General features: G+C 34.3%; 1 protein-coding gene and 1 long non-coding RNA gene across 4 annotated transcripts; both read left to right on the forward strand.

Annotated features, from left to right (window-relative positions):
* Positions 1-2,616: 2,616 nt before the first annotated feature.
* Positions 2,617-5,360, forward strand: LOC133822836 (TOM1-like protein 6). Of its 3 annotated transcripts, none has more exons than XR_009888048.1 (5): positions 2,617-2,718; positions 3,772-3,885; positions 4,416-4,579; positions 4,865-4,950; positions 5,068-5,360. XR_009888048.1 is itself a non-coding variant. In XM_062255280.1 (4 exons), exons 1-4 carry the CDS (start codon positions 2,632-2,634, stop codon positions 4,745-4,747), a joined length of 453 nt encoding a protein of 150 aa, XP_062111264.1. In that variant the 5' UTR covers positions 2,617-2,631; the 3' UTR covers positions 4,748-4,782. The 3 variants fall into 3 exon arrangements, 1 of the variants encoding a protein (XP_062111264.1); XR_009888047.1 differs by having other exon boundaries at positions 5,077-5,360; XM_062255280.1 differs by lacking the exons at positions 4,865-4,950; positions 5,068-5,360 and adding an exon at positions 4,660-4,782.
* A 1,178-nt stretch (positions 5,361-6,538) lies between these two features.
* Positions 6,539-12,474, forward strand: LOC133822837 (uncharacterized). The gene is made up of 4 exons (XR_009888049.1): positions 6,539-6,637; positions 7,104-7,145; positions 7,386-7,456; positions 12,238-12,474. It is a non-coding gene; the product is annotated as an uncharacterized LOC133822837 (long non-coding RNA).
* The last annotated feature ends 204 nt before the right edge of the window (positions 12,475-12,678 follow it).

Below are 12,678 nucleotides of genomic sequence, written 5' to 3' on the forward strand. Positions count from 1 at the left end.
GAAATCCTTGGCCTTAGTGATCTCTTCAGATTCTGTGCCTCCGATGGCTTCCGGAATCCATTGTTGCATGATCATTAGACTCATGCGATTAGAACGATCCCATCTCTCAAACTCCATCTTTTCATCAGGAGTGCTTTCTGCAGTAAGAGGTGAAGGTTGTTCTTGCCTTAATGCATAGTCTAATTCCATGCAACCAAGGTTTACAAGTAATTTTCCTTTCCAAGCCTTGAAATTTGTCCCATTAAGCATGGGAATAGAGTTAATGTTGGCAGTTATTGTGGCAGGAGTAGATGAATTAACTGAATATATAACAAAATAACAAAAAACAAGCTCACATAAGAATCCATATAAAAAAATAAAATCAAATAATGGTTAATCCCATCTCAAGATACCAAACACATCATTAATATTAAGTCTTTGGACAGTAATATTAACTGTAAGCGGTACTCTTGTTGTAGCGATCAAACATTAACAATAAATTATGTCAAACAATATGCAATCTTTGGACTAACATATTATTCGCAAAAAAAAAAAACCTTACAATTGCCACATATTTATCACCACAGGTATGCATAAATTTTGGCCAAATATTAACTCACCTTTGGGTTAATTAATAAATGCATGAATTATATACACACTATTATCTTGATATTTTAATTAAATTAATCTACACAAAAGAGATCACTTTGGTGATATTTTGTTTCAATTAATTTAACTAAAATATAAGATATCCTTAATAAATTCCAAAAGAAAAATTTGAATTTTACATTGTTGCTGAAAATTATCCCAAAATAAACTGTATCACACGCATCTATATATTGTGTATACATAATACAAGTAAAATAAAAAAAAACTGTAACTATATTATATATGATTATATATATAATCACATAAACTATATATTTAATAAAATAATAATAATAATAAAGTCAGAATAGTTTCAATATGAATGAAATTCTTATATATCAAACGATTATGATAATACAGAACTACAGGGTATCAAACTTTATCACGCTTGTACATTCACGGTTGAATCCAAAATTCCCATCGATCATATATATGATCATTCTTTACTGAAGAAGCAAACAAAATATCTCATCGTGCATATATCCAAAACAAAATATTTGTAATCGTATATTATATTCAAAATTGACAAAAAAAACTGGTATATATATCACTGAAACATTTACAACCCAGATTGTATATTTTGAATGGCAAAAAACTAAATATATTATTAACAAATTTTAGCCCAAACAGATATATACATATGCACAACTGTAAAAATAATTTTATGGAAGACCAATAATACTCTAAATCCTGAAGAATTAATCTAGGGATGCTCTGATACCAAATGTTAGAATACTGTAATCTGAATTTAGCCCTAATTAATTCATGAAAAATCTAACTATAGAATCAAAGATTAGCGGAAGCGTACCGGAGTCCATTGAATCGTTTGTAAAAGGGTATGATCTTCCAATTTTGTATCAAAAACCTTTGAAGCCTTATTTTCCTGATGATGGGGATTTAGGAATCTGAAAAATACGATACGATGCAAAAAATGGGGACCATTACCCGTTATATTACTAACTGCCAAAACAGTTATTAATATTTATTAACTATTTCTAATTTTGCCCCTCATCAAATCAGAAATTGTCTAATTGGTATCCACATATTAAAATCATGACAATCATGCCCTTAAGTCATAAACTTTATTCCAAAATAGACCACATAAATTTGACTTATTTATTTGATGACGCAACACACATTTTATATATACAATTGTGACCCCAATAAATTTCTAACAATCTATTCATAATCAAACGCTTCAAGACCAAACCTTCTTACTCTTGTTTTCATTTTTGGGGGGTTTGACTTTGATTTTTGTTTCTTCTTTGGGCGTATGATATGTTTTAGAAGGAAAATTTATGACTGCTGTGTTTAATTTTCTTTTTTGTGATTGATTTATTAATTTTTTTATGTTTTCTTTTGAGCTTTCTGCGGAAATTTTAGTCTTTCATTGTGGGTTGAAAGAAATTGAAGATTAGTCACGGAAATTTGACGGAAAACATGTGTATGCATTTATTTCTTTCACTATTTTTGTTTTCTGGTGAATAGTTTAAGCATGGCTTAAGGAATCCATTTGAAATTGATTATATACTGCTTTTAATGTCATTTTTCAAGTAAGAGATTTTTTTTTGGTGGTTCCTGTTAAATTCTGTTAGTCACTCTTTCCACCAACCATCTTATTGCTTAAACTCTAATGTATTTAAATTCCAATTGGAAAGAAAAAAATTCGATTTTTTCATTTATTTCTTCTTCTGCTGCTTACCCTTTCCATAAAACTATCAATTTGAATGTGCAGGCAGGCAAAAGATGTTGTAAAAGCTCTGAAAAGAAGGTTACAACATAAGAACTCAAAAGTTCAACTACTCTCTTTGATGATAAACTTAACTTGAACTTCTAAATTCCTTAATTTTCATTTTGCTATTGAAAAATCTGGTATTTTTATATGTATAAATATGTATATATATATTTATATATGTATATTCTACCAGAAACCCCTTTTTTTTGTGGTCAATATTTTCTAATTGGTTTGTTGAATTAATTCAAGCTCTGTAGCTATTAGAAACAATGGTAAAGAACTGTGGGGATTACGTTCACTTCCAAATTGCCGAGAGGAATGTATTAGGGGAGATGATCAAAATTGTGAAGAAGAAGGTAAGTTTTAAAATGTTTAAATACACCATTTCGTAATGATATTAGCGCTATGTAACAATGCTCAATTGATGTTGTGGGTTCCACTTAATATCAAATGCTGATGGCGTACCACATAGGTAGTGCTCTACCGCCATTGGTGAGATATACAGTAACATCTGATTATTGAGACAATATTATTATTTTATAGAAGTAAATATTCAATTAGGTTTAAATTGCATAATTATTATGTTTGTTAAAGGTGCCTTTATTTAAAGTGCAATACCGATAAAATGGATATTTGGAAGACTTTTTGATGTTCCATTTGGCCATTCCTCACTGAGTTTGGTTGTTCAAGGACATTGGTAATTTATTGAAGCATAGGCTCAAGTTTCATTTATGAGTGTGCTTTGTTTGTGTGTAATGAAGTACCAGCAGCACTCTATTCTCACCCTCTTTTATATTCCTTCTTATTGCTTGACATGTGAAATCTTATTACCATAAGATGAAAATTAATATTAAGACATTAACTTTTTATTGCTCTTGTCAGGTAATGAGAGGAGTGCAAATTGTAGAAGATAGTGAGAAAAAGAGCATTGTTCGCATTGCTCTATGTTCATGTGGAATCTTATTACAAAAAATTATAATTTAGTATTAGGATATTAACTTTTTTTTTTTCTACATGCTAAGAAATGAGAGAGAGAGAGAGAGAGAGAGAGAGAGAGAGAGAGAGAGAGAGATTAGGAAGAAGAGTGTTGCTAGCAGTCTCACTCCCATATATATATATATTTATATATACAGTTACAGTGTACATCCTTATCATACTGGTTTTGTATAGTTCATCAGCAATTCTCATTCTCCACATATTTAAGTTGTCTGAATTGTTAAGGATATTATTTTTGCCAAACAAAGTTGGATAGGCATTTATTTCCCTGTCTTTTTGTTTAGTAACTGTTTTCCAAACTTTTATTGGTGGGATTGTGTTCTCTTCTTGTTCTCTATGCATCTAAATTATTTTCTTTGATTAAGAATTTGTATGGATTGTAACTTTTGAAACACGTGGATTGTAACATTCAGGCAGATATGCAAGTGAGGGAGAAAATCTTAGTCTTGCTTGACTCTTGGCAAGAAGCTTTTGGTGGGCCTGGAGGAAAGAATTCTCAATATTATTGGGCATATGATGAATTAAGGGTATGCATTTAGCTGCATCTTTTAGATGCTATGTGCTCTTCCTCCTCGTGGCGCTAAATCTAGAAGAGTTATTTTTTCCTTTTCAATTGTTCTCACCTTTTTAGGTTTGATATAGAAATTTGGTATTATGAGGTTTGATTTGCATCAATCACCTTTTCAAATAAAAATTCATCACAGCCTTTACAGGGCTGATGGACCCTATGTTTTTTTCTTTCTTTCTGGAACACAATATCAAGTGGTTAAACATGTTGTAGCTGCCATTTCAATATTCTGACCCTTAAATTTATTTGTTTTAAAAAAAAGGAAATTACTTGAAGAGCTAGTCATAGCTATTTGTATACTTTTCGTGACTGTGTTAGGGAATTACTAGTTGGAAATGATAATGATCACTGTTCTTAGTACCCCACTGTTTCATTACCGATATAAATTTGTTAACATCCTATTATATTAAAATTTTTGAAATAGGTCTCTCTCTCTCTCTCAAATCAGATGAATTGTTATCCAATAACAGTGAATTGAATGAATGACAGCGTTCTGGAGTAGAATTTCCCAAGCGTTCATTAGACACCGTCCCTATTTTTACACCCCCGGCTTCACATCAGACCATGGGTCGTCCTCAACCTGGATATGGAATGCCTAGCAATGCTTCAAGAAGGCTTGATGAAACTATGGCTACAGAAATTGAGAGTTTGAGGTGACAATTTTAATGCAGTTCATGATCTAGATATTAGGTTTTGAAATTTTTTTGTCTTCTAATTTTTTTTTTTCATAAAGCTTGTCAAGCATGGAGGCTATGCAGAATGTTCTGGAACTCCTAAGTGACATGCTACAGGCTGTAAATCCTGGTGATTCTGTGGTATGAGCAATGAATTTTTTTCATCTCTATGATCTATGATATGAGCTTCTTGTCCCCTTTTTTTAATCTCTATGAGCTACTTATCCCTGAAACTTAATGTGGTTCTTTTTCCATTCTGTTCAGGCTGTAAAAGATGAAGTGATAGTTGAGCTTGTTAATAGGTGTCGCACCAACCAGAAAAAGATGATGCAGATGCTCACTTCAACTGGGTTAGTTTCATCTATACAGTCAGGATAATTAATTAAGAATAATTTGCTCATTGTATTTTATATTACTGTTTTCCTGGTGTGCCCTTTTATGCTGTGCATCTTTACAATGATTGATAGTCATGCCAGGTTGATCTAGTGAAGGATGGGGGACATACATATTTCATCAGGTTTCTTGATAGCCAGGAAGCATATCCAGAACAGCGTGCAATGGCTGCATTTGTTTTGGCTGTAATTGTGGATGGTCACAGACGGGGTCAAGGTTCTTCCATAGTTAAAAAATTATATAGTTTGGATAATTAATGCTATGAAATGTCCTTGTTTTACCCTCTAGACAGCAGAGCGGACATTGTCTTGTTTTCAATTTTTTGTGTGGATGGTAGTGTGCCAATGGAGCTGTCCACTGCCACACATTGATTTTATCTGTGACTGCTGACACTGACACTGACATTTCATTACAACCACAAGTCACTTGTTGTAATTTTGTACTGTTATGGTCCATCTCCATGGCTGCCAGATTATTGTTTAGCCGTATCCATACATAGATATATATACATAATTTTAGACCTTATGTTATAAGCTACTGCATTCATACATATATATTTGGATATAATTGTAGATTTTCTATCTGTTATAAGCTACTGAATCCATACATATGCAGGTTCTGGCTACTATACATCTCATTACCATGATTTGAAATTTGTGTACCACAAGCATATTGGCAGCTTGTTCATACTCTTGAGGCTGCTCAAACAAACATGCTCCTCCCAGGGCAATATTGTAATTTGTTAACTGAGCTAATGAAGTTTGATTTCTTTTCCATCCTGGCAGCTCTAGGGAGATTTTCATTTGGTCACAAGAATCATCTCAAGTCAATTGCTCCAGCATATTGGAAGCATACTGGGTCTCCTTTGAGTTCCCTGCCTTCTTTGGCTCATAGAAGAAGTCCAAGTAGTGTTGTTCCATCTCAGATTGGTCCAATATCGAGAGTTGGCACTGACAACTCATCTCTTGTTCGAGATGGAAGGGTCTACACTAGCAGCCCTCTTGCTACTTCTGGATTGGCCCGATCCTTTGGCATCGACTCCTTTTGGATTGGCCCGATCGTCGTCATGGCTTGATATGAATGGAGGAGGTATTTTTTTCTGCCAATTATATGCTAGGACAATCTTATTTGTTGGAATACATGTTTCTTGTTATATTTGCGTAATTACTTATTAAATGAACTGTTATGAACAGGCCATGCGTTAAATAAGCTTTTAATATTCTTGCTTGCTATTTGTTAGAAGGAGCATTTTTGCTACTGCCTAGGTTGTAATACAGATGATGACTGTCATCTTTTTATTTATACAACTTGCTTTATCAATAGAAAAATAATATTAAATCTATACTTATTTAGGGCTTAGGCAACTAAAGATAATATATTTGAAGCTTTAAGTAGGTCACAGTATGGTCTTGTTGACCTTGCAGCTGCTTTATTCTATCGGGTAGTTATTTTTATTCATGTTATAAAAGTTGTGATTTATGTCAGATTTCTTGAGATAAAGATTTAGGTAAGAGGTATCTAATGTGATTTTGCTTCGTAGGCTTGTGTTAAATGAGATAAGCCATCATCATCTGAGAAGCAGGTGAAGAGAGAGCATGCTGATGCACGTTTAAGAGAAGAGCTCAAAAAAGGAAAGTGGCTATGGTAAATCATAAACTGATTGATTTGGCAATATCAAGTTTCCTTTTTTGTAATTGTTATTACTTTTTATAAAGAAAATGCAACAATTCTCCCTTTCCTTAATTTAGGAGTCTAATAGTTTATGAGTTGTGTGATGTGAACATTGTAAAATATATTAAGGGAAACTAAATATATAAATAACCACCCTGGTTATCGATTTTAGATGAGCTATAACAAATTCTTGTGTATTGAGATTTGCTCTTGTGGAGAGTCCCAGCCTCTTGAATGCTTGGAAAACCTGTATCCAATTTTCAGTTCATCAATAACACTCACCGAGGATTTTCACGCCATGTTACCTGTTTTGTAGCTCTAATTCCTATCAATATGCAGACACCAATGCTTTTTATCTCTCAAATTATCTTAACATTTGCAATACTTCATCTGCAAGAATACTTTTAGGTTTTAATTCATTATGTATGCAATCATGCAGGTTGATGCTGCTCTTATACTCCTTGGTAACATGATTTCAAGGGTGAGTATGCAAATTTATTCTCTTATTTGGATTTCGAGAAGGATACCTTATCACCTTTTTAATTTTTTTTTATTATTTCCTTGTATATTCAATAAGGTTTTGTTTCTTATAAACATACATATAAATACACATAAATGCTCCATCAATTTTCACCTTGTCAGCATGCCTTTAGGGGTTCATCTATGTGAACATGAATGTGTCTATTGTTGACTAATGTTCTTATGAAATTTCTTTTTCCAGGATCTTATAAATATGTTGGTTGTACCCCAAGATGTCTGGGACCTCATGTTATTCAAACGAATTCCATCAATGTAAGTGTGTTCTTTGTTATTTAGTTGTTATATGATATTAGTATTCTTCTATTAGATGTATGAAAACTTGTTATCTTCCATCACATAAGCTAGTAGCGACACCAATCAAAGTGTAAGATTATTGTCTGAGATGGAAATTTCACCACCAAATACTGAGTTCTTGTTTTTCAGTTTTGCAATACTATTTCCACAATAACTGGCCATGCTTTTTTTTGTTTTTAATGAAAAGAAACAAGAATGTATAACTTTTTAATGGAGACAGGAAGATTAAAAACAATGACAAAAATCATCTAAAGTTACAACCAAATACACCAATCTCTACTCTAATCAGAAAATGACAAGGTCTTTGACCTATTTAGCCTTAAAGTTTCACTGTCATTAGTTTTTTTAATTTTTCATTGAGTTTCAAATATGAGTTATATATCATATAGTATTTTAAGGTTCACATTAACCGAATTAAATGTTATGTTATCCAGGTCACCTTTGTACTTCATTTCATGCTACTTCACAAGGAAATGCTCCCAAGTAAGTGGTACAATTAATTAGTATATTTTCACTGTTAGTTGGAAGATATGCAGCTCTTGTTGACATGAACCGGGTTTTAACTAGAATTAGCCTAACATGATCTACATTTCTGCATAGCATGCACACATATCATGTATTTACAATTAGACAGAGACACTTAGAGAGATTTGAATGAGTCATGATTGGGCGTGGTCTTAGTAGTTCCTTTCCAAAGTAAATCATTTTTTTTTGGCAATTAAGACATCAATACCATTGCATGCTAATAATGTAGTTACAGGTCATATAAAGCTTGATACAAGCAACAGAGGCTGTATGTATAATGTGTTAAATCAACTTCCTTCATGTTGATGCAGGGGGATTCCCGAAACATTTTGCATCTTAGAAAAGGCCTCTTGAAAGCAGTTTTGGGTCATCTTGAGTGGCAGGTCTGTTTCTTGTTTTGTTATGCACGGGATGGTTTTGAAGGGGTTGAGACACACACACAATAATTTTTTTTTATACATAACTAGAGAAATATATGACAAGCAGTCCTTTCCAAAAGAAAATAAAAATACTATTATAAGTCTCTTAAATCCAGCAATGTAAAGGTTAGATGAAACACTGAGTTCCATTAATAAAGAAATTGTAGTTCAGAGTTTTGATTGTTTAATGGTAGTTTATGTTGGTCATTCTGATTTACATATTGGTTAATGTAGAGGACGAGCGGGAAACACTTCTTTGCTTATCTGGGTCCTAGATTTCTTGTCTCTATTGCATATAGTCTAGTAAAGCATGCCACCCTGTATGCACCAGTTTTTTCTGGCTGCATACTTGATATTTCTTTCTATATGTAATGAATTAGATGCTAATTTTTTTTTTAGCAACAATTATCTGGTGGGTTATAGTAGCAATATCAATTTTTAACTTCAGAATGTTTGATTAAAAAAGGTATTTTAAACACTGTTGGAACTGCAAAAATAAATTCTGAAATTGATCCGGAATAATTCATTAAGATATTTCTGTTGGCAGCCTACACAAGAAGGATCTTGGAAGCATGAAGCATATTTGTTGTTTCCAGTTCATTTGGATGGAACGTTGTTGGACAATGTTAACACTATAAAAGCTAAAAAGGAGTTATTCTCAACCACCGATGTTCTTCATATATTTCGACAGGTAGATAGATATGTTTCTTTAGACTTTTTAAATTGAGTTATGTTATCACCTGTGTTTCAGTTCCTCATCTATATGATACAATGATGTGTACTTATAGTAAAATAGTTGAACCTGAAATTCTGTTTAACAGTTCCTCATCGAGCACATGCACAATTTAGATCCACCATATGATCATAATGATGTCAAGCTTGGTAATGTCCTCATAACTCATGGGAAAGGACAACCACTGTAACGCCTTACTACCTTAGAGCCGTTACTAAGTGAGTTTTAAACGTGCATTCAACTCGCTAATCGAGGTTTTTAGGCCAAAAGTGTAGTTAAATCATAAACAGCGAAACAAACTTTGAAAATAATTCCATTTACTATAAATCGTTGAGAGTTTGACACTTGGGATCCCAAGATACTGTTTAGAAATATTTACAACAGATAATTTACAAATTTGGGTCGACTAGACGACACAAATCTAGGTTTTAATACAATCATCTCCCAAAACCACTGGCCGTGGCAGCCAGGCAAGCCAAACATGTACACACCGCTTCACGCTCTCCGTACTCATGGTTGGTTGACTATCCCCTTGCCCTTACCTGCAACACAAAGCACCCGTGAGCCGAAGCCCAGCAAAAAAACTAAAGCAGTACACAACATATGCATATTATACAGTCACTACAACAGATAGCTCATAATTAGTCAGACAGTCCATATAATCAACACATATACGGCCATGCTGTCCCAGAGGCGTTACCAAAGCCTAGGATCTCGGTCTATACCGTAGGGATATCCCATGTATCCACTGGGGTCTCACCCTAACCACGAGCACTCCATGTGCTAAGTGGTATTCTCGGCCCCACTGCCGTTCTCGGCCTTCGCCGTTCATTCTGCTATTTCCACATTTAGCATACTCAAATAACAATCAAATACATAATCATTCATGTAATGCTACATCCTAGCAATAATATAGTCTAGGGCCGTGCCCTGCAACAAAACTATGGGCCCAAGCCCAGCTCTACGGGTGCTACAGTTTTCTTACCTGTATCCCGGGCTTTCTGATGCACTAAGGCCGCGAGCATGGTCCTCTATCCCGAGCCTCTCCGAAAACCTAGTCACAACACATATAAAACACCCTTTAATGCTAACCAATCCAAAACCACTTTCTGGGGCCAATCCCACACTCTCAGAACCCCCAAATCCCTAATATAATACATCGAAGACATCCCCTGAACCCTCGGAGCAAAGGCTCAAAATTGCAAAATCACATGTTCTGAAAATGGCCTAGCGCTGCGGCGCCCAGCAAGTCAGAAAGCCTCCCCTGCCCAGAAACAGCCTCGCGCTGCGGCGCCCAAGAACAGGGCCGCGGCGCTCCTTCGCGAACCCATAAATCTGGGTTTTCCCCGAGCCAAAACCACTCCAAATCATCCAAAACAAGTACCTAAGCCCCAAAATCAATTCAAAACCCCAAATGAATCCCTTAACAACCTATAAACATCATAAACAACTCAATCACACAACCACACCCAAAAATCCACTCTTGGTTTCAAATTTCATAAACTTAAGCTAGTAAACCAAAATCTTAAACCAAAGCTTGAAAAACTTAAACCATGCTTCCAAATTCTAAAACCACATCAGATACGAAAATTCAGAGATATATAAAGCTCTTACCTCAATCAAGAATTCAACCTTGAGCTTCTTTCCCAACCAAATTCCAAGCTCAAACACAAACTCCAGCTGAACCTATCCTCAATTCATCCCAAGAATTCACCAAGAAAAACACACAACTCAATTCTCAATTCTTAATTCCATGATATTCTTAACTGAATTTCACTTCATATGCACAAAATTTCCTTACCTCTGTATGCTGAATAGTCCTTTAAGTTTCCTAGCTGTAATCCCCTTCTTGATCCCTAGAGAGTTGCCCTTCTTCCCTTCCTTCTTGCCCTTAGTTTTTTTTTCCCTTTTCTCCTCTAGGTTTTCTTCCAATTCCAGCAAGATCAAAATATGGCTAAGTGATAAACGTGAATCCCCTTTTCCCTCAGCTGAAGATACCTAAGCCCCTGCCAAAAGACTACTCTACCCCTCATCAAAGCCCCATCCTATATAAACCTCATGGGCATTCTTGCCATTCACCTTTCTTACAAACCTACCATCTTTCTTATCTAAAATTGTTACTATCAACAGTTACCAATGGTCACTCAAGTTACTCAATTACCATTAACCATAACTCATTGATTTTCAAACCCAATTTATAAAATTCCCAAAATACCCCTAGGCTCCTCCCGAGCCGAGTATTTAATCCCGTTATGACTTTTAGACTAATTAGCTCCCTAGGACCGTCTCGGCACGTGCATCACACTGTTATCACCACGCTCACGTGGTACAAATCGCATAACAAATTTATCACATTTATGCCCTCAACGGGCTAAAATTTACCAATTTACCCCTATCATGCAAACGGGGCCCACATGCATATTTATACCACCTAAACACGCATTCTAGTCACATATTCATTTAAATTCATATATTAGCATATTAATTCACTTATTGCCCTCCAGGCACGCTAATCAAGGTCCTAAACCTTATTAGCAAATTGGGGTGTTACAACCACCACTAGCCATATTGATGGATTTTGGCAGTGCTCGGCCTGCAAGGAGGTAGATTCAATCTCGTTCTGAGGCACTACAATTGCAGGTGTTTTTTTTGTTCCCCTAGTCGAACACACACACACACACACATGAAATGCATCAGTTACCCTACTATGAATAACAATCATCCAATGCTTTGGTATTTGTATGAGGTCCGAGTTTATTTTTTCATAGTCTTAAGAGACAAAAAAATATTGATTTTTTTTAATTAATGGCGTATTTGTGAAGACTTGACATGTGTTCATGTTTTGAGGTTTTTCTATCAAGTTTTTGCATTTTTAGTTACTATTTGGATAGCCTCATTTAAAAAACTTATCAAATTACAAAATATTTGAATTTTTAATTTGTACAATTTAAAAGTTCCTATTGTTAGAATATGCCAAAGTAGTGGAGGAATGGACATAGATTTCATCTTTCATTAAATATTTCGTACTTGTATTGATGGTGGACTCATTGCTTGCTGTGTAGGAATGGGCATCTGAGCATTGTTCAACACCTTTTCGAGCTCCAGAGTTGTGAGATTGTCCAAGTAATGCAGATATCGATGAGCGAGCTGATATTTGGTCATTAGGATGCACTTTATATGCGATAATGTGATAATGTCTTTTACCATGTGATTTAAGATTTATTGGTTTAAGTTTTCGGGTCTTTGTCTCCTGAGAGCTATAATATAATTTGATGACAGTGTTGACTGTTTTAAACTAATTTGTGGATTGTTAATACAATGTTGAATGCTTTTTACTTTTTGTTATTTGAAAATCAAGTTCATTTGATGATGCTAGTATATATTAGAAAGCTAATTTTAATTATACAAATAAAAAATAAAAATATAATAGAATAAATTAGTGTTATATAAATGAATATATAATGAGAATTTAAACTTATCTAAATATTAAAATAATACAAAAA

Source organism: Humulus lupulus, chromosome 3, assembly GCF_963169125.1.
Source record: "Humulus lupulus chromosome 3, drHumLupu1.1, whole genome shotgun sequence".
Classification (NCBI taxonomy): Eukaryota; Viridiplantae; Streptophyta; class Magnoliopsida; order Rosales; family Cannabaceae; genus Humulus; species Humulus lupulus.